General features: G+C 36.0%; 1 protein-coding gene across 3 annotated transcripts in view; it reads right to left on the reverse strand.

Moving 5' to 3' along the window:
- Positions 1 to 730: 730 nt before the first annotated feature.
- Positions 731 to 23433, reverse strand: part of NRIP1 (nuclear receptor interacting protein 1) — a 105665-nt gene continuing 82962 nt past the window's right edge. For all 3 annotated transcript variants that reach the window (XM_030915052.1, XM_030915051.1, XM_030915053.1), the window contains one exon: positions 731 to 8028. In XM_030915052.1, the coding sequence (XP_030770912.1) occupies positions 4230 to 7697 (3468 nt within the window). In that variant the 5' untranslated portion in view covers positions 7698 to 8028 and the 3' untranslated portion in view covers positions 731 to 4229. The remainder of the gene's footprint in view (positions 8029 to 23433) is intronic.

Below are 23433 nucleotides of genomic sequence, written 5' to 3' on the forward strand. Positions count from 1 at the left end.
ATTTTTAGACATTTATAAACTTATTAAGAGAGAAGCTGCATGGATTATAATAGACCTATCTGGGTCGCAGGAAACAGAACTCCTCTTTGGGAAAATATCTTTCTCACAAATTATCATTATTTGTAAAAATAAAAATTCCTAAGCTGTAAGTTTACCAGAGTACAAAGTTTTTTTTTTTTTTTGTTTTGTTTTCCTTTGGAATCCACTGGTCTCTAATACTTACGTATGTATATTGCTTATCAATTATGTATTACCTATACACATATAGCATATATTTAAACATGTATATACGTGTACATACATTCATTTCTGGAAAATTATTAAACTCCTTTTGCTTTTAAAATAAACCACACCCATTGAAAACCGGACAAAAGCCTTCTGATAAAGTCTTACCCTAAAATGAAGTGTGTATATATATACACAAAGTCAACATTAATTTTGAATACTGCACAAACTATTTTCTAGTTTAAAAATTTACAGTGATCAACTAGTTACACACTGAATCATGGGAGACAGCGTAGAGGCTGATTGTCACTTTGAGTTATGCCTTAATTACCCTGTTTCTAGTGCACTAACTTGCTAGCCACCTTCTTTTTTGTTCCCTTTATTTTTCTGAGAAGGGCAAAACATCCTTGAAGATCGCTGTTATATTCATAGCAATGTGTTTTATGTTTATGGAAAACCTAAAAACCAGAGAAAGTCCACAAAACAACAGTCATTTCAAACCAGAGACAATGCATTTTTTTCTCATTTATTCAAATTCACTGCAGGAAGTAAACACTAAAAGATTAAAAAACAAAACAAAAAAAATTCACACTGCAGTTACGTACAGTTTCATGACATCATATGAAGAAATTAAATTTCTAATAAAAATGACAAATTATATTATTGAGCAGATCGCATCAATCTTGGATGTGTAAACACCAGAATTCTTAATATGAATGGTAATGTGCCTGTATTCCAGTATTGCTAATACCGGGATACTCTTGGAATAATGTTTGCAATGGGATTAAAAAATTCATGAAAGTAGTTGTGTGAATTCTTTATGTTTAAAAGTGGTTGACGATTAAAAAAACTGTTTAAGACCCTTGGATTCAAAGCACATTCTTTCACAAAGCTTAAACCACAGACGTCATGTCCAGAAATGGAATACTGTCATGTTGGGATGAACATCTGATCTGATTTGTTAAGACATTTTGCCAAATGCACAGATGCACAGGGTCCCCCATGCACTTTTCATGCAGCAGGTAATCACAACTTAAATAAAAGGTTTATTCTATACATTTGTCCAGACTTGCAACTGTATACATACATGCACAACTTTTAAACCTGTCTGATTATATTTACACTTATACATGGAATATACAGGAACCAAAGAGATTAAAAGGCTTTTCTGTTGCATTAGAACAATACAAAATATGTATTTTTCATTAAGGAAATCACTATTTACATCACCTTTAAAAACCGATTTTAACATCTTCATGTAACAAGTCAATATATATATATACATATTATATATATATATATAAAATATATACTCTCACCAGTTTACTCTTCTGTAAGATGCAGCAGAGAATAAACAGGTAATGAATGCTACCTTACTGATGTCAATGAGAGCTGTAGTACCCTTTCACAAATGACTTTATTAGAAGAAATTGTCTAGATATCTAAAATAGTCCTTGAAAATGTGTGTATGTGCATCCTTGTATCTACATATGCATAAACAAAGGGAATCTGTGGATGTATACCCTTTCTCACTGTTCTTTAAAATCACCCTAAATTCAAATTGGGGACATTCTCTAGTAAATCAGAACAGCATTCTTTGTGGTCATGTTTATTTAAGTATTACATATTCTCATTCCTTTGTTAACAACAACGAAAACAACCAACCAACCAAAAAACAAAACAAAACCCATTAAAAAAAAAAAAACAAAAAGCAATGCTGGCCCTTGACAGTCTTTTCCCTGACCTAAATTTCACTCTCTTGTAAAAAGGCCATTTCCCCCTACCCAAGGGAGAATACCAACTATTTTTTCTGACATACCTCTAAGGCTCCAAACCTTTCACAACAATCAAGAAAAATGACTGGTTTAAAAGCTTATTTATATAGTGTTGACAATAAGATTGTCATAGTATGGACATGGAGTAGAATATATTCAACTGGCCAGTGGAATTTTATGTCAGAATAATCCTATGCCTTCACTTCTCCATGATGTTGCATAATACCCACTCCTATTACTGTATAATATTTCCAGCAGCTATTTACAAATCATTCTGAGGAAAAATAACCATTTAGGGTTTTAGATCATATTGGGAAATCACACTTATTTTTAATATAAAAATCTTAGAAACCACTTCAGGAAGAACAACTTTAAATCAATATCTTTCTAACTAGTAGTGATTATAGAATAATTTTTGATAGGTCATTTGCTAACTAGGTTCACAATTAAAAACAAAATGTCTGGTGAATGAATTGTGGATTGTACAAACTGAACATAAAAACAGACCTGTTTCAAAATTGAAACCCCATGTGGCTTCAATAATATATTAAGTTCTTCTAAGACAGTATCAACATTTACTTTTCATCACTATTTTAAAATAAAAGATCCAATGGAGTGATTGTGTACAATTCTGTCATGTATATGTGCCTGTTGTACTTTTTATTTAGCCAATCTGAGTTTAGTGCCTTTCTTGGGTTTAAACTAAATGTTGTAGCCTTTGTTGGCATTGTTCTTAGGACAATGATTTTAATAAAGGTTAAGGATGTATTCGGGAGAAGTTTCCAAACCATCCTGGAATCACCTGAGTTTGGTAAGTGGCCCTGTTTTTCCATCCCTAAGGCTAACTAAGTAGATGTTACTCATTAGAACACATAAATAATCACAGATTTTCCTGAGATGTTGAGCCAGATATGAAAGTTATCCCCTCCACCCAATTTTTTTTTGTCATAAAAAGTGTTCTGAACCCGATTTCCAAAGACATAACGGTAATATATGAACTACAATATTGCAAATTTTGAGCTGATGTGTGACTGTATTGGGGAAAATAGAGGCATCAAATAGTTTTTTTGTTTTGTTTTGTTTTACAGTCTCATGTTCTGAGGAAAGTCATAAGCCATGGTTCTCAAACACAAGAAACACCTAGGGAGCGTGTTAAGATGCAGATGGAAGATTCCAGGTCCACTTAGCAGAGATTCTTGTTCTGTAGATCTGAGATGCTGCCTATGAATCTGCATTTTAAAACAAGTGCTCCAGATGGAGATGGTTCTAATGCAAGTGGTCAGAGTTCGGCTTTAAGGAATCCTGGTCATAAGACTCACAGGTACTACAGGAATGGTGAGAATTAGCTTTTACAAGAGATGGTGAAAACGGTCCAAAGAAAAGCCATTTTGCTTCTTTTAAAAACAATTTCTTAAATATTCAACTTTTCAGGAAACCACCTAAAGATAAATGTTAACTTTTCTAATTCTGTAAAAGGAGGAGTATTAATTTAGTAAAGTAGTTAAAATACAAAAAATGGAAATCTGCCTTTTTTTTTTTAAAGGATCTATCAAACTTCCCTCAATTGTAATCAATTTTTACTAAGTAGTACAAGGTTTAAAGAAATCTATATTGAAAAGGATCAGAGTGGAACAGACACATTGGGAACCACAAAACCTCTTCCAAGAGTTAAAAATAAACTTTTTTTTTCTTTTTTAGCAAAAGTGAAAAAATGTAAGCATATATTTTTCTAATTTATTTTTGAATTGGATAATAAGCTGTGAATCAGCACTAGGTTTTTTTAATTGGATAATTATCCTTTAAAGAGTTGTTTAACAGTTTGGACTTTAAAAAATGTGTTATGTAGGCTGACTTCTGAAAAGCAAAATAAAGTACCCTAATAAAGGCAGCAAAATGCATTAATCCACTATGAATGGAGTTTTACATTTTAATTTATGCCTATTATTTATGTTTATAAAATAATTTCATTCATAGGCTACTCACGGTTGTTATCTGATGCATACAGAAGTGTTAAACAACCAATTGCTAGTTCAGTAGTTTCCTCATGACATCTAATGTTAAGCAAAAATTAGTATGGATATTTAAACATCACCAGTAACCAATACTTTTCAAAATGAAAAAAGTTTCAATTATACCATGCTTTTCTCAAATCATGCTCTTATTTATACAGATCTCAAGTTCATACTCATTATGTTTTAAAAAGATCCCAAACTGGATGGCAGGTACATTTTATTCTGATTCTTTTTTTATTGTTAGCACGTTTCCCAGAAGTCCATAAACTTCTCCGTTTGCACTGTGTGGGCGAGAAGCATTATTTCCCATATGGCTATTGTAAGGGCTTCTTAAATTAAAGAAAGAAGCTCTCGTTTCTGCAGTAGGAAGTAACTCTTCTTTGATTGTGACCTGTGAGACACTTTCAGCAGATGAAGGCTCCCTCCAAATGTCCTTGTCTTGTGTTTCTCGGCTGGTAACAGAATTGCCTCCTTTCTGCAGCATATAATATAGTATTGGGTTGGTTTTGGTCAGTCTTGGAGAGTCTTTTTCGTACTCATTCTTCTCCACATCAGTGATAACCCACTTAATGGGTCCTTTCTCACTGGGCATGGAACACCCATTCAAAAGCCCAGATTCTGGTCTAGACCCTGCACAGCCCAAGTGCTCAGGGAAAGTAGGACTTACAGGAGTTTTTACTACTCCTGGGTATGAAAATGTCCTGTTATCCATGCAACTGCTGGGCTGAGTGGGACTGTACATCAGTCCATTTAAAGAAGAAATGCTAAATTCAGGTTTGCTGTTGGTCACATTATTTTTGTGTCCTTTCTTTTTACTGTCAGCAACAGAGTTACTTCTGTGCGGGGACAAATCTCGCACACAGTTTTCTGAGAGAAGCAGCTGTTTCAGAACATTGAAGCTTTTGCTCTCTCTGGCCCAACTCCTATGTTCACTTTCGCTGGCTGAGCCATGACCAGCAGGATATTTAAACTCAAGATCATTTCTGCTAAATTTCAGCTCTTCCTGGTTAAGCAAGGACCCATACAGTACTTCTGGGGCACTGTGATTGTTTGCAGCATCAACAACGTTGTTTTTCATCTTTTTAAATGGATTTTCTAATGGCTCAGTATAAAGCTTCCTTTTCTTAGGGACCATGCACAGATTCTTTGATTCTAGAAGTGCCATTTCATTATTTCTGTGACTCTTGTCTGAATCATCTGCCAGGTAACTATCTGGATTTTGTCTTAGCAATCGACTTAAGAGACCATTCTTTGAGAAAGAAAAATCCTGAGGTGAAACAGGCTCCGATTTAAAGTCTTCGGACACTGGTAAGGCAGGTGCGCTTCTCTGCACAGCAGGAGCCATACCCAAGAATGGAGCACTCTTGGCATCACGGCTCAAGTGCATATTTGTATTAGGAATTTGTAAGTCATCACAAGGCTCAGATTTTATTTTCACCATCAATATTTGTTCACTTAAAGCTCTCTCTGAGTGTTCCTGAGTACTTTCATCTCTTAAGGGAGTTTTCTCTTTCTTTTCACTTTTACCTTTGTTGGGGTTTCCCAGGAGCAACTGGAGGACAGTGCGTCTTTCAAGCAGATTTTCTATTTCAGAACCGGAAAGCCCTGGTTCAGGACCTGTTGGTTGACTACTAAATGCTTGACTTTCTTCAGCTGCATTCGTTTTATTTGAGAGCAAAGGGCTATTTAATCTATCAATCACACCTATCGGTTTATCTGTGTTTACAGTTAACAGCTGTTTGCTGGGTCTCTGCTCTTCCACTGACATGGAAGACTGCAGTCCACATTGTGCTAAGTTTTGTAACAGCTTACTGGCACTAAAAGTTGCAGAGTTTTGTGCACCTTCGTTTTGGGCTGGTTTCTCTCCTGGCGTGTCTTTGCTTTTTGTAAGGTCCATTGAGTGGTCAGATGCAGTCTTTTCAGACTGAGTACTGCAGGCATACGGTGGGGAATTCCATTTGATGACCAGAGAGTGTTGAGAGAGATTGATGGGAGACTCTGCTTTGGCTGACGTAAGTAATGGTGGAGTGCTCACTGGCGTAGTCCGATTTGTACTGGGGCTTTCTATCACAGAAGTCCTTGCATAATTTTGTGTACTGAACTTGGTCACATCATTGTGTACTCCCTGAGGGCTGGTGTTTTTTTCTACATTTTCTTCATTCTTATGGCCAAGTAGCAATTGAAGAAGTGTTACTTTCTGGTGTGAGTTTAGCTTAGAACTCTTTGAGGTATCTTGATCTTCTTTGATATCTACGTCTGGGACTTTTGGATCCCAAGTGTTTAGCAAGGATTGAGTAAAGTTATCCAGGGAAACAGGTTGGTCAGATTCTGATTTTTCAGTTCGGTGTTTGCAAGACAAGTCTATGGGAACACAGTTGGAGTAAGAACTTTCATCACCACTGCTGTCATCTGTAAAACTAGGATTGTTATCTGAATATTCATCAATAGTTGTAGGTGTACTACTTTCCTCAAAAATGCTGCCTCTCTCACTGTGACTGTGTCCATTCATTGGCTTAGGCATAGTCTGGCTTTTAAGAAGATGTAAAAGCAAACTATTGTTAGCGGCTTGTTTTATATTGTTTCTTTCCAGTGAGTTCTTATAACCTGCATTTTTAGGGGAAGAAGGAATGATACCCATTGGATTTTGAAATGTCGTAGCACTACTTTTGCTAGCCATCAGTTTGCTTGATGATGTTCTAGCCTGACCATTAAGATGGCTTGACATTGCTTTTGAAAGCTGGAAACTGCCAACATCCTTCTGGCCATTTTCTTGCAATCTGGCCATAGCAGCAAGTCTTTCACTTGCTGCTTGATTTGCATTTTGTGTTTTTAAAGCATGTTCTCGAGAATACTGCTGCAAATGGGCTTCGCTTGACAGAAGTAATGCTAACTGGCTACAAGCAACACTAGGTTTAGGTGAGGTGGCAGGACTAGCCCTTTTTTCCACCATGCTTGCAACAGCCTGTAATCTTGCAGCACATGACAATGGTTCACTCATGACCTTTGTTCCACTTTGTCCAACGTGATGAGGAGACTCTGCAAACCTATCTCTGATGAGGTTTTTAGTCACATCAGGAAGATTTGTATCAGGCTTTTGATCTTTAACTTTACTTTTCTTCAACAAAGTTTTTAAATGACTTGATGCAACACCATAGCACCTTAAATCCTTCTCCACTTTTAAAGAATCATGACTGAGGGCATATCCTTGCTCCTTGAGGCTCTGCCTAATTTGTTGTGACAGAGCAACAGTCTGCAGCCTAGAGCTGAATGACTGAAGCAAAGAGGCCAGTAATGTGCTATCCTGTTTGCCTTTAGGCACACTGTCAACCATGCCAGCTAGCAAAGCTTCCTTCTTTACGTTTAAATTTACGATAGAATCAGACAGCCTCTTCCGCTTTGCTGCATTCCAGTCCTCAGAAGACTGCAACAGTCTGGCTTTTTTGAGGTGCAGCATGCCAGATCCCTGATATGTATGTGTATTGAGAACTGGACCATTACTTTGACAGGTGGGAAACGCACTGCCAGAAATGTTAAAGTTCTGATCCTCTTCATTATTCCCAGCAGACTTTTTGTCGACGGCAGTACCTGATCCCCCTGCTGCCTGATGCATTAGTAATCCTTCTAGGTAAGTTAAAACAATAGAATCCTGGTGCACATCAGAGCCAAGCTCTTCTCCATGAGTCATGTTCAATAGAAGTGTTCACAAGGGCTTGGTTTCTATTCACTTTAAAGAATGGTTTTCTGTGGTGAGTGAGACGTAACTTTAATAAGTGAGTATCAGTTTATCACCTTCCATAGCAATCAGAGAGAGATGTACTGTTACATTCTGTCCAGGATTTCTTCTGGCAATGACAAGATAAATGCAATCTGACCACAGAGCTGATCAACTTCTATGCAAGAAGGAGGAGAATTCCTTAAAACACAGGTCTGTAGCAGTAAGCAGATAGAATCCTTAGTGAATATATTCTTTTTCCTTCTTCATCGTTTGTTCCCCATTAAATGCAAATATCAGTGTTCTAAAAAAAATAAAAATAAGAATAGTTAAGGAGGCAGAACTAGAATCGTTATGATACCTACAAGTAAAATAATATAGCATTTCTAAGTGTATATGTATATTACACATAAATAATAGACATATATATGGATTATAGTCACGTTAGTAATTTGTTTTATTGCCACTCCTATTCCATTGAAAATGTCTACTGGAAATCCTGTGGGTTAATCCATACTGTTAAAATGATCAAATCATTAGAGCAGAGAACATATTTTAATGTTATATAACCATCTTCCAAAGCCCGCCAAGTCTCTGAATTTTCATAAGCACCTTTCTGCAGAGTAATGTGAATGTTAAGTCTCCTGTATAGCTTTATAGCTCTATAGGGGAACTAGAACCTGCTTCCTTACATTACTGGGCACTTAGGAAGAAACAAAAGTAGATGTGCAGAAAAAGGAAAAGAGATGCAGACTCTGATGAGTCTGATGTGGGGTTGAGGCCAACAGAACAGATTCATTTCTGACATCATCCCCCAAACACCAGACATTCCATAAGTAATTTTTAGAATTTCTGTTTTCAAAAAAATGAAACCACTAACAAGTTGAAGATTATTTTGTGAGTCTGTTCAAAGTGTGACCATCTTAGTCATATTCATAAACATTAAAATACAGTCATATGGAGGAGAGTGATTCTTTAGATGCTTGTTTGGGGCTATCAAGGGTTTAATGTAGTTTGTTAGTAAATCCTTCCTCATATGCTCTATGGAGAAGTCTTAATGTCAGGTCCATTCCTTACAGATACAGAAGACAGGGAAAGCATAAACATATATAAGAAGTACAATGGAAAATGCCAAAGACATTTTAGTCACAGTTTGAAAAACATTCCAATGGTATTTATTATCTAAGAAGATACCAAACGATTTCCTATCACTAACACATACACAACAGAAGAAGCAAGAACTCATTGCATTTCTGCAAACTTGATAGATAAGTGTCAATACTGACCTAAGGAATGGGGCCAGTACATCTTTGGAAGAGAAGCTGGAATAAATTCCAAGAAATTTGTTTTTCAAGATGCCAGAACATTTTGTTCAAGTTATTAGACCTGAAGCTATCAACAAGTACCTTGGTCCCTATGGAACTGAAAAGATAAATTTTAATTGAAAGATTACCCTTTCTGAGTACAATGCTTAACTCTAAATCAAACTTTAGGAAAGAATTATCTGATTGTATCAAATTGTTGAATGTATTGACTAAAAGGATAAGAAATGATAGCCAAAGAAAGATATAGAAAGGAGGCAGCAACAATTAATTTCAACTGTGTAAGGAGTAGGATGAGAAGAGACCTTCTTGAGATTCCAGTGCCACCATTTTAAAAAGCTTTGCCATAATGTACTTAAGATGGATATTTTAAAAGGTTAATAATGATATAGAGATGAAATGGTGATGACGACTGCCACCAAATATCCATTCTCCCGTTTTCCTTTCCTAATAAAATCCTGACTTGCTTTTCAGGGAGTAGGGAGGTATCCCAGCTAAACAGTACTTTTTTTTTTTTCCCCATTGGTATATATCTTACAATTGATGGCATGTTGCTTAACTGGAGGCTTATTTTTCTTTCTTAGTGGTATAAAACGTAAGGACACATTTTACATCTTGGAGTTGAGGAAACAGTTTTCTAATTCTCTTAAAAAACTTAATATGGCCGGGTACAGTGGCTCATACCTGTAATCTCAGCAATTCAGGAGGCCGAGGCGGGTGGATTGCCTGAGGTCAGGAGTTTGAGACCAGCCTGACCCATGTGGTGAAACCCTGTCTCTGGAAAAATACAAAAATCAGCTGGGTATGGTGGCATGCGCCTGTAGTCCCAGCTTCTCAGGAAGCTGGGGCAGGAAAATTGCTTGAACCTGGTAGGCAGAGGTTGCAGTGAGCCGAGATTGCGCCACTGCACTCCAGCCTGGGTGACAGAATGATACTCCATCTCAAAACAAACAAACAAACAAACAAACAAACAAAAACAAAAATAACAACTGCTAATATACAATTAATTCTCAGCTAGTTAAGACATTTAACAACTATTTAATGGGATATGCAAATCTATTGTATTTCTCTCCATACCACTACCAACCTTTTTGTTCTTGGGTAGAGTCAAGAAAGTCAAAATCATATCAGGCATTTGAAAACTGGTTTGTAAATAGCCATAAAATATACTTTATTTAAGAATAAGAATGAAGTAAGGAGCACCTTTGAGTTCATATTACTCCTGTTATTGCTATTCTACTTTTTACTGTGTATAATATAATTTGCAAAGTATTATTCATTGCTTTAAAAAGACTGAATTTACACATTTCTGAATTTACAAAGCAGATTTGGAAGTTGATTTAAAAAGGAATTACCACAGTTTCTTTGCAAAGGAGCTCTAAACACTGTATTTTACCATTTATTTACCTCTCTACCATTTATTTCCTATCTTCACAGAGAAAGTAGATGACAGATATTAGGAGTAATCATCTCTTAATAATCCTTTTTTGGCAATCAGCTTTCTCAGGTTGAAAATTATCATTTCTTAAATATGAAAACAATTTTTAACTTCAAGAAAAAAATGACATATACAAATAATTTTATTAAGCTCCTTGGGTCTGAGGACTGTGCTAATCATAATTAGTACAGTGCAACACAGTCAATAGATAACTGAATCTTGGGATACATGAAGTTATTCAATGACCAAATTCCCAGTAGGAAGGAAAGATTTTGACATTCAAACACACACATTCTCTCACTCTCAAAAAATATATAGATGAGATACTAAAATAATGCAAGTCACAAATTTGAAACCACATACTGTAGTTCATCACTTAAAGGAATGACGAGGCAAAAGTCATCCTAAATATTCAATTGTTTATTTAATTTAGATCAATACAACACATTCTCACGGAACTCCCAATCTGCTTCAAGATCTGCTCTGTCTTAGGATTGGTGAATTATGTTCATGTTTAAAAAGGGATGTGATAGATAGCATCTAGAGAACCAGGCAAGGTGAACGTCCACCTTTAGGTTTCTAGAATATCCCTAATAATAAAAATCTCTTCTCCCCATGCTATTTCTTTTCACATTTTTACATGACTGTTGTATCACCAAGCACAAAAAAATTAAAAAATTGAATGTGATTTGAAAAATCTTCTAAAGATTGTTTCAAGAGTTTTAAATGAAAATTATAAAATGAACATTTTTAGTTTAGAACATGTGGTTACCATAGTATGGATAAAAGTCACTACGTGTATGCACTAAGCTGTCACACCTTCTTCTAGAGAAGTGGACCAGTAACACATTTAGAATAGATTTAAAGGGAAGATGAATAATTGCTTCCAAAATATTCTACGTCAAGGTGGTTATTTTTCATCAATTTCTTTGAAAAAAAAAATCCTATAAAACATACCAATTACATGAAGCAGTGGAGAAAAAGGATTTTCTCATGGAGACCTGTTTTTTCAATGAGATAAACCTGCAAACCAAAGACTGTGGTCACTTGGAGAGGCTGCCTCAGGTGACACAGCAGCAACATCTACCACTTGTTCTAACAGAAAATAAAGTGCCTATCCTAGGAAAGCAGGAATTCTTATACCCCTTAAGGCCTGAATGCACTTCACTCCTTCTATTGAAAGCTCTTCAGGGACCAGAGTGAGCCAAATTTCTTTAGATATCTTCCTTTTCTCTCTTAAACAACTAGAGGGAGAAATCACTAACAATCCTTCTCACCTTTCCCAAGCCTTGCCTTTTCACTTCTATAGTACAGAATGTAATTGAGAAATGCAGGAAAAAAAGAAAATGAGGCATGATACTTGGAAATAGTACAGCTTGTTGGGACCTATGGATTTAGGGTATAAGGTAAAATATGACCACTACCTAATAAATAGACGTTTTAAGGTTAAAATGTTATTTTAAGTTATTCAATATTAGCTTAACTCATTTTCTTTTAGTGGAAGACAACCACATTATTCATGAAATTCCAACACATAGTTCTCTTGCCTGGCTTTATATGAACATAACTTAAGAATGTTACCAGGTGTATACTTGAGTATATTTAGTTACAAATACCTAAATGTCAACACACATTTAATAATTAGGTTTTCTTAGAGCAGTGGCCCCCAACCTTTTTGGCACCAGGGACTGGTTTCGTGGAAGGTAGTTTTTCCATGGACTAGTGGGGTGGAGGTGGTTTCGAGACGAAACTGTTCCACCTGAGATCATCAGGCATTAGATTCTTATCAACAGTGGGCAACCCAGATCCCTCGCATGTGCAGTTCACAAGAGGGTTCGCACCTCTATGAGAACCTAATGCTGCCACCGATGTGAAAGGAGGCAGAGCTCAGGCGGTAAAGCTTGCTGGCCCACGGCTGGCTGCCTGCTGTGTGGCCCAGTTCCTAACACGCTTGGCCTGGGGGTTGGGAACCCCTGCTTCAGAGAATTGCAATTAATGTATATTTTTGAAACTGGAATAGTATATAAAATATTGAATCCACTGGGTTTGTTATTTTCCTAATTTTGATGGTGATTTCATTAGCGCTTGTGCATGTGTCTATTTAAAGATATTAAACATTTTCATCACAGTAAGGGAGACTTGACTTGTATGGTATATACTTGCTAAATAACTTCTAAGTAAAGAAAATAGAGCTTTTCTAGAATTTGGCTTAAGGAATTAAAAATACTAAAGGGACAGAAAAAGAAAAAAAACAGGAAAAAATACTAAGAACAAAGGCTTCATAAATTCTGCAACTCTCATGAGGTTTCAGAAGGAAAAACTTAGTTTAGAAACTAAGTAGATTATATTACTAGCCTGTCTTTAAACATTAGTTTAGTAGATATGACAGGCAAGGTGAAGAAAGATTTCTTTGATGAACACTAAAAATGCATGTATACAATGACAAAAAAGGAAAACCTATAAAATAATAAAATAAAAGCTAACTGAGTGGTGTTTGTTTCAACTTGGCTGTCATTTTTATAGAGTGGTTCCATAAAATTTTGGGGAAAAAATAGTTAATTTTAACAAAAAATTTAGTATAACATTTAGGATACCAAGAAGTGCTAAATTTTGATTTCAGTATTATCATCTTAAGTGAAAATCAGCTCACATAATTTTTTTTTTGAGACAAGGTCTTGCTCTATTGCCCAGGCTGGAGTGCAGTGGTGAGATTACAGCTCACTGCAGCCGCAGCCTCCTGGACTCAAGTGATTCTCCTACCTCAGTCTCCCAAGCAGCTGGGACTATAGGTGTGCGCCACCATGCAGAGCTGACTTTTTTTTCCACCGGTGGAGATGGGGGTCTCACTATGTTGCCAAGGCTCATCTGGAAGTCTTAGCCTCAAGTGATCCTCCCGCCTTGGCCTCTCAAAGTGTTGGGATTATAGGTGTGAACCACCACACCTGGCTCTTTTACAATTTTAGTAAATTAATTTTAACCCTCAGTATACCAAGAAAAAGTCATCATCATTTATCATCCGGGTCCAACAGACATTTTATTAATATTTAAGTTAATTCATGAATAATTTACACAATAAGAATAAAGAAATGACATAAAACAACTTCATTAGATTTTTTTTTATAAGAATTTAAACGTACACTGTAACTCAATTCTTCATTCCCTGTTTTCCTGGTTTTGAAGGAATATACACCTGAAAAGGGCAAGGTGCTTTGAAACTGACAGCTCATCAACTGTCACGGACAAACCTGGAAATATTTACAAATATTTGATTCCAGATTTCAAGTATGTGTTTAAAAGGACTCTTGGGTCTTCTTTTTGTACTTGAAGAATTCAAAAGGTGTTACTTTTGATAACTTTAATAGCTCATAATGATGTTGAAAAGATGACAGAAATTTCTGCTTCGTAACTGCCCGACATATTTCATTTTTAGAGTAACAGCAATTACAATGATCGATGCAATGAATTGCTTCATTTCTATATCATCTCTTTCTTTACAATCTCCTTTATCAAACACCTGTCTTAAGTATTTGTCCACTTATGAACAGTTTCAAATAAATTTGAGTTTTCCAAAAATCATAAAAGATGAAAGAATACTGTCACTCACCCTTTGAGGAAAACAGAGCCATTGAAGTTTTTGTCACAAAACACTGAGTGTTGAATAGTGAGCAATGAAGTCTTTCCAAATGAATAACTAACTGGATGAAAATACTATACTTACTTTCTGTCCTGAGAACTATATTTTTGAACTATATTGTTACTCATTGATCCCTGTGTTTGAGAAAATTCACCTAGGGGCTGGGCGCAGTGGCTCATGCCTGTAATTTCAGCACTTTCAGAGGCTAAGGCAGGATGAATGCTTAAGCCCAGGAGTTTGAGACCAGCCTGGACAACATGGCGAGACTCCGTCTTTACAAAAACATATACAAAAAAAAAAAAAAAAATAGCTCGGTGTGATGTTATGAAACTGTAACAGCTGCTTGGGAGGCTGAGGTGAGAGGATCACCTGAGTCTGGGGAAGTCGAGGCTGCAGTAAGCCATGATAGCACCAGTGCACTTTAGCCTGGGTGACAGAGCGAGACCCTGTGGAAAGAAAGAACAGGAAGGACGGATGGACGGAAGGAAGGAAACATTCATCTAGGATGTACTGAAGACAACAGTCAGTGGTATTGCTTATATAATCAATAGCACCATAATGATTCACGTGTAAAGTATTACCATTCAGTTTTGTTCCATTCATCTTCTGGTTTATCTAAGTGAAGTAACTTTGTATGTCAACTTTCTTCTCTTTGACATTATAGACAGAAAAATACTGAATCATCAATTTTTAATAAAACCTTAAAAGGGAAAGATAGTGTCTCCAGATTTTTTATTTGTATTTTTTTTTTACATTCTTGAAAGATAATGTAGCATAATGGGCTCTAAGAAAACTGAAGAGGGGGCTGGGTATAGTGGCTAGCCTGTAATTCTAGCACTTTGGAAGGCTGAAGTGGGACGATCACTTGAGCCCAGGAGGTTGAGGCTACAGTGAGCTATGACTGGGTTACTGTACACAGCACTCTAGCCTGCATGACAGAACAAGACATTGCTTCTTTAAAAAAAAAAAAAAAAAAAAAAAAAAAAAAAAAAAAAAAAAAAAAAACCAACAAGAAAGAAAGAAAGAAAGGAGGGAGGGAGAGAGGGAGATGGGGATGGGGAGGGGGAGGGGGGAGGGGAGGGGGAGGGGAGGGGGAAGAGGGAAGGGGAGGGGAGGGGAGGGGATAGAATGATGGTATAACAGTGATGACTTGTTTTAGCATTGCATCATCCTTCTAGGCACTTTCATTATTTTTACTTTTTATTATTTTAGCATTTTTTTCTTTTTTTAAAGGACAGTTGGGAATAAAAAATGAATTAATTGCCAAAATGGTAAAATGCCAAAATACTTAAAGATACAGAAAAAATAAGATGACTAAGATCCATATGTACTTTTTGCTTCTAAAAGGTTCCAATGGACACGTATGGTAATAGCAAGATACTATGCTTGAGTCTATTAAGGACACATTCATTAAAACTTAAAAAAATGTGATATCGTCCTTCCTACCAGTTACAAATACATTTTTTAAAAAAGCATTTGAAAACTAAAACTGAGTCCAAAGAACCCTGATAGTATACCAAAGGTTAATGTAGTATTTTACGACAATAAAATTCACGCCAACTACTTAACAATGTTAAAATTATAAACAGAATCTTCCTTTTATTAATTTAAAATTGCTTCTAAGCATACAAATCTTTTAAAGTTTATAAAGTTAAAATTTTACTGGTCTACATCATGTGGTGGAAAAAATTATTATGGTGAAAAAGAATTATTTTAAAAGTAATAAAATCAAACTAAACTATGAAAAAATTCCATGGAATCTTGACCATATGCATAGATTGATTTGGGGAAAGTTTCAACACAAACGAGTTTAATGAAATATCTAATAAAATGCTTGAATTACATAATATACTTTAAAAAAAGAGCTACATTTACTTTTTTATAAGTATCTGAAAAGTACAGAACTAAGTTGACAGGTAATTTTTTTAGAGCTTTTTAAATAAAAGACAGTAGTAAATAATGTGCATACTAACAGTTGACAAATGGGTGCTATATTGACTCTCTAAAATAGTTAAACTATTTTCATTGCAATATGTTTTACATTTTCTATTAGGGAAACTGTTGAAATTCTAAACACGTTAAAATGATGAAATCCAAGTGATAAGATTTTACTTAGATAAATGAAGAATGCATCTAGCAGAATTCTTACAAGTAGGACTATTTTTGGTTGAGAATAGAGAAATAATGACAACGGTCTTTCTCCAGCTGTTTTTAAGGATTCAGTATCTTACTTGCAATTAAATACTCCATTAAAAACACATTTAAATGATTAAACATCTATGAGTTCACTTGGTATGCCATTTAAAGTATATCTAAGGACTACCTCATGACTTCCAACTGTTTCCATGAGATCTCCCCCAATTTGTTCTGCAATATCAAGTAATACCTATTTGAGTACTGAATTTAAAGGGATTTCTACCATGCAGCTTTGATAATTAGGACACTTGGCTTTGCCTGGTTCCTCAAAATGCATAAATAATCAAAGGGCTACTTAATTATGTCATTCAAGAATAACTCCTAATGGACAATAATATTATCTATATTCCACTGTGGATAATTTCAGGGGTATTTTTTATACAAATGGTAAGAAAAACATTAATATGTTTCATTAAATATTAGAAGAAAAATATCTAAGTACATACTAAGAAGATTCCAAAGTCCTAATTATTGTCCCTTTTATTTAAAAAAAAAAAAAAGATCCAGGTATTCAGAGAACTCTTGTTCTCCAAAGCAGGGCTTTGAAAGGAAGTTTTAAGAGCCGAATGAGAAACAATAAGCCAAAAACAATTTACCAACAGGCTGTAACTGCAAACATTTCATCCGAAGGGATGAAAGCAGCTTTCCAAATCAAAGGCCAACGAAGAGTTAAAATACGTAAAACCCAACACTTAATTTCATATAAAAAGAAAGGAAAAGTAACATTTTAGGCATGGGTCCTGAAGTTTCATTTAAGAAGACAACAGTGAATCCTCTATTATAAACTAAAAGTAAAAAGTCGTTGGAAGAAAACATTTAAAAAGGAATAAAAGAAACACTCAAGTGTTGACATTTCACAGCAAGGAATAATAAGACAACAAAAGAATATGCCTGAAGTTTCATTTCTTAAAATATATTTCTAATTCCTTGAAAAAATTGAATCAAAATTAATATATATGTCTTTTAAGGGAAGTTGAATTCCAAGATGATAACTTTCTTTGAAGTATTATCTTTATGAAAAGGTAGATGTGTGGTCGTACAGTTTAACAGGTGCCAAAAATAATTATCTAAATACACTTTGCTCAACTGAGGGCCTCAACATCTGAAATGAGAACTGAGGAGTTTCTTACTCCCTCCCAGGGGTTCCCATTTTAGGTGCAGCTACTCCTCAGAGACAGGTGGCATGGAAGCCAGAGACACTGGCGAGGAAAACAGCTGCCCAGGCTGCTCTCCACTGCAACCTGAAGGATTTAATGTTTTGGCCCAAGGCCAAATTTGCTCCTAACTTCTAGGTCCATCGGCTTTAATTCGCTGGTCAGCTGCTTCCATAGGAGCAAAAGAGTGTCATTCACATTCCCAACTAAAAAAGACTCATTAGGAGACACTCCTGGCTTGACTAACTCAAGCATTCAATGCAAGGACACATGTATCCAAGAACCTCCCTCAATCTCAAATTTTATTCCTATGATTCCAAATAATTCGTCAAATTATAGCTGATGAAAATGACAAGCATTTAATGAGAAAGATGATATGCTGTTATAAAGTTGTGGAAATAGCCCTGACCAATGTTTTATTGTCTTTTTAATAAATTCTGGAGGAAGGAAATGGTTTTGAAATAGCCACACACCCAACCCACCTAATGCCCCAAGTTATCTATGTTCACAGCTTTCTTCTGTAGGGTCACAGAATTGCAAACAGATGTTTATTTAAAAGCCAAATATGAGCTCATATTCAAACTGGAACTTTTGCTTATCTCATAACGGCTACATACTGCATAAAATGCAGGATAATCACAAAGATTTAGGATCTTTGATGACACAAAGAGACACATGAAATAACTGTTCTGGTGACAGAAAGAAATACCCCATAATTGATACAGCAAAATAAAGAAGGGCTTCTTTGTTCTGAATTCTCCTCAGAAGGCCTAGGTATATGAATCGGATTCAATAAATTTGCTATTCATTTTAATCTGAAAAACATCTAATTTTTAAACAAAATTAAGTTAAGATGAAAAAGTTGGAGATTTTAAGTTAAAAATCAAAGATCTAGACAAAGGAGCTAGAGAAAGAGCTAAACTGCCAAAAAATTTCTATTTCAAAAATGCAATACATTTCTGGATGCTGTGCTGCAGTCTGTCTTGAAAATACTGAAACTGGAAAATCGTTAAATGAAGTTAATTTTACCTACAATTTTTAAAGCTCCAGAAAATTATTATATGACAGACAGTACATACCTATTTATGATTAGTACTAATGTCTATTCACTACCTTCTACTGTTATCAAAGAAACAATAGTTTCTCTTAATGAACACAAAATAATCATTAACAAATTATTTTGGCAGCACGTAAGTATAAGAAAAGAGTGTAAATACAAAATTAACAAGAGTGTTTGTTTCTCCTCCTTTTCTCAATAGCTCTTTGGAGTAACTGGTGCTTTCTATCAGTTTTCAAGAGCATAATATTTTCCAATCTCTATCAAAATAAGAAATGTAATGGAAAATGGATCTTTCTTCTTCTAGAATTGCTTGAGTGTTTATAATATATATACAGGGATATCCTTTGGGATGGAAGCATCAATCCTATTAAACTCAACTATGGCTTCCCCATCCCTAAAATAGATTTGACATACAGACACAAGCACAAGGTCGAGGTCACAGATCAGCAAGAAAGATTACCAACAAAACTGATGTAACCAGCTGGCTTTTGATCAAAGCTCCTAGGGTTTTTAGTACATTTAGACACTCTGCGCTTACTCACAGGGTACACTCTGTTTTAAAAATGTTCCCCGTCTTTGAAGTCAAGATCTTCATGCACTTCTTATTATAAAGTATGTTCTGTTAAATATATTGTATTGGATCAAGAATAAGAGAAGAAACCAGTATGTGTGTTACAGAATTGTGAATTTTTTTAGTAGAGACGGTGTTTCACCATCTTGGCCAGGCTTGTCTTGAACTCCTGACCTCGTGATTCACCCACCTCGGCCTCCCAAAGTGCTGGGATTACAGGTGTGAGCCACTCCACCCAGCCCAGAACTGTGAATTTTTATGTGCTTGTATGCATGTATATATATGCTTGCATTTTTATTTGTTTGCTTGTTATAACTGATCATTGCCATGTGACAATTTTAAAATTAGCTTAACTTGCAGTTCCCTGAATGGATAATGCTCTCTCACAATTCCAAGCTTTTGACCCATCCGAAATTGAAATCAGTAGTATGTTCTGCAACGTCTTGGGTCACTTGTTCCCAAAAACACAGATTTAACTTCTAAGTCACTGCTTCAACAGGAGAAGTTTTATAATGTATCCATAGTCTTCCACAACAATTTTCAAATCACAGGGTTCAAAAGAAACTTTAGTTATCAATAGTGACAAAAAAGTGATTTTTAAAGGAATATATTATTAAATATATTAGTGCAGGCTAGATGTGGTGGTTCAACCTGTAATCCCAGTACTCTGGGAGGCCGAGGCGGGAGGATCACCCACGGTCAGGAGTTCGAGGCCAGTCTGGCAAACATAGTGAAATCCTGTCTCTACTAAAAATACAAAAATTAGCTGGACACAATGGCATGTGCCTGTAATCCCAGCTACTCAGGAGGCTGAGGCACGAGAATCTCTTGAACCTGGGAGGCAGAGCTTGCAGTGAGCCAAGATCGCACCATTGCACTCCAGTTGGGTGACAAAGCAAGAGTCCGTCTCAAAAATAAAATAAAATAAAATAAAATAAAATAAAAATAAAAATAAATAAATATATGTTATTATCTAACAAAATCATGCCTTTTGTTTTGGCTGTTTAAACAAGATGTTAAATTTATTTTAAGTTACATTTATGAAACCAAGAGTTATGTGATCAATGTTCTTACTGAAGCATTCTGGTCAAGAAATCATTTTGAAGGATGCATAAAGCTGTTGGGGTAAATTTACACTATAAAAGCTTTCCTTGTTAAATCAAGTACCACCTGCTGTAGCTTTATACAATTTGCAAATTACTTATGACATATGTATATGTAAATGTTCTCAATTAGTGTTTTTTCATATTTTTGATAAATTAAATACCTTTGAATGAAAATAACCCAAAATTTACTATCCTAGAAAGATTGCTAGTTTTTCAAAAACAAAGTAAAAAAGAAAAATTATGTCAAATTATCAAATTAAATACTACTGAAATGACACCTATGACATCACTGTAGTCATTACAGGCCCAAAACACAAAGATATCTAGACTGAAGTTTCCAGTTAAGCTGTGGAAGAGAAATATCACTACAAACACAATCCATGAACATCCAGACATGGAGGCGATACCTGTAAAGAGGAGTCAATAAACCTGACTAGGTCCCATCCTACAGAATTAAGGAATCAAAACCAAAAATACTACATGCACAAAGTACCTGGAGAACTTCTATGTCTTGAAATTCTCACAGGTATCATTCAAGTATGCCTGTCAACTCGGAAAATGAAGCTACCAGCACACCATCAGCAGGCTACTTACTCACTTTAAATGGTTTTACTTTTATTGAAGAAACTGCGGTGCGTGCTTTTCCCTGATCTCTTCTGTCCATACAACCAAGTGTTTGAAGTAGCAATCTCAGGAACAACAGCCAGAAAATGCTAATCTGAGACCCAGTTCTGCTGTTGTCCAGGTTTAGGGCACATTCAGTCTGTGCAGCAGGGACAGTAACACATGCTCCTTGGCATGGCACCTGCCGCTCGTAGTCAGGTATAGACCCAGGTTGGGGAAGAGTCAGGAGGTTTTAGAGGACGACTCCAGTGTGCTGAGGAGACAGAGGCAGATTAGCGGTCTAGGGAACATGGGTCAGGGCTTTTCTGATTTCAACTGTTGGACAAAAATATTTCAGAACAACTGTTCTCTTAACGATAAAGATCATTAAAAACAACTACTTACTTCCTACTATTAGCATCATTTACTAAAATTAAATCATCTGAACAATGAAAACTAAAATCTTTACTGAAAATCTCTCATCATTTTTCTGTTGTTTTTTGTCTTGAGATAGAACAATGATGTGTGGAATGGCACATATATACTATATTGATCTCTTCACTATTTAGTCATTCGACTCTTTTTTCTTTTCTTTTTTTTTTTTTTTTTTTTTTGAGACAGAGTCTTGCTCTGTCACCCAGGTTGGAGTGCAGCAGCGCAATCTCGGCTCACTGCAACCTCTGCCTCCCCAGGATCAAGCGATCCTCCTACCTCAGCATCCTGAGCAGCTGGGACCACAGGCACACACCACCATGCCTGACTAATTTTTTATTTTTGTAGGGACGGGGTTTTACCATGTTGCCCAGGGTGGTCTCAAGCTCCTGGGCTCGAGAGATCCTCCTGCCTTGGCCTCCCAAAGTGCTGAGATTACAGGCATGAGCCACAGTGCCCGGTCCTAGTTCATTCAACTCCTAAATTACTTAAATCTTTACATCAGAATTTCTCAATGTCTATATTTTGCTTTGTGTTTTGCTCTTTAACTTGCTTTCAATTATCGCATTTATATAAAACATATAATGTGTTCTATAGAAATTCTTGTCATTAAACAAGAGGTTATAAATAAGACAGCAGGGGAAAAACAGGGTGGTAAGAAGAACAAAGAACCTTCTGTTAGTGCCCTTCCCCCCATACCATCCTTACCATCCTCATCTTTTGAGGAAAAATACATCAGACTTAAAAATGCATAGAGAATCCTGTAATAAGCCCCATTTATTTACAGTCAAGCTAAACAACTAGGACATCTCTTTCGTTCCATAAGTCTCAGCTGACAACTCATCCTCTCTTTAGGCAGCCTTCACTGAACTCCACAGCCTGAGGGTGGTTGTTCCTCTCTGTGACTCCACAGCACTCAGTAGATCTTTCAATCATCTTGCTTACAAAACTGTATAGTCACACGTCATTTTATTGTGCTTTGCTTCATTGTATTTTGCAGTTATTGTGTTTTTGTTTTTTTTTTTTAACAATCTAAGGATTTGTGGCAATCCTGTTGAGGAGTGTATTGGTACCATTTTTCCAACAGCTTGTGCCCACTTTGTAGCTCTATGTCTCATTTAGGTATTTCTCCCAATATTTCAAGCTTTTTCATTATTATAATATCTGTTACGGTGATGTGTGATCTTTGGTGTTACTATTATAATTGTTGTGGGGTGCCATGAACTACGCCAATATGACAGCATACTTAATAAATACGTGTTTTCTCACCGCTCCACAACTTGACCGTTCCCATTTCTCCCCCTCTCCTCAGTCCTTTTTATTGCCTGAGACACAATATTGAAATTAGATCAATTAATAACTCTACAATGGCCTCTGTGTGTTTTGCATGCCTCGCACTTTAAATCAAAAGCTAGAAATGTTTAAGCTTAGTGAGGAAGGCATGCTGAAAGCCAAGATGGGCCAAAAGTTCAGCCTCTTGCACCAGTTAACCAAATTGCAAATGCAAAAAAACAATTATTGTAGGAAATTAAAAATGTCACTCCAGTGAACATACGAATGATAATGAAAACAAAACAGCCTTATTGCTGATATACAGAAAGTTTTTGTGGTCTGGATTTAAGATCAAACCAGCTATAACATTCCCTTAAACCAAAGCCTTATCCAGAGCAAGGCCCTAACTCGCTTCAATTCTATAAAGGCTGAGAGAGGTGAGGAAGCGGCAGAGGTGGTTCATACAATTTAAGGGAGAAAACAATAAAACTGTGCAAAGGGAAGCAGCAAATATGCTGACAGAAAAGCTCAGCAAGTTATCCAGAAGATCTAGCTAAGATAAATGCTGAAGGTGGTTATACTAAACAACAGATTTTCAATGGAGACAAAACAGCCTTAAATTGGAAGAAGATGCCATCTAGAAATTTCACAGCTAGAGAGAGGTCAATGTGTGTCTTCAAAGCTTCAAAGAAAAGACTGACTCTCTTGATCAGGGCTAACGAAGCTGGAAGTTTTGGTTGAAGCCAATGCTCACATACCATTCCAAAAATCCTAAACCCTTAAAAATGATGATAAATCTACTCTGCCTTTGCTACATAAACGGAAAGACTAAGCCTGGAGGAAAGCACATCTGCTTACACTATGATTTGCTGAATATTTTAAGCCTACTGTTGGGACCTACTGGACAAAAACGAAACTTCC

Source organism: Rhinopithecus roxellana, chromosome 13 (genome assembly GCF_007565055.1).
Source record: "Rhinopithecus roxellana isolate Shanxi Qingling chromosome 13, ASM756505v1, whole genome shotgun sequence".
Taxonomy (NCBI): domain Eukaryota; kingdom Metazoa; phylum Chordata; class Mammalia; order Primates; family Cercopithecidae; genus Rhinopithecus; species Rhinopithecus roxellana.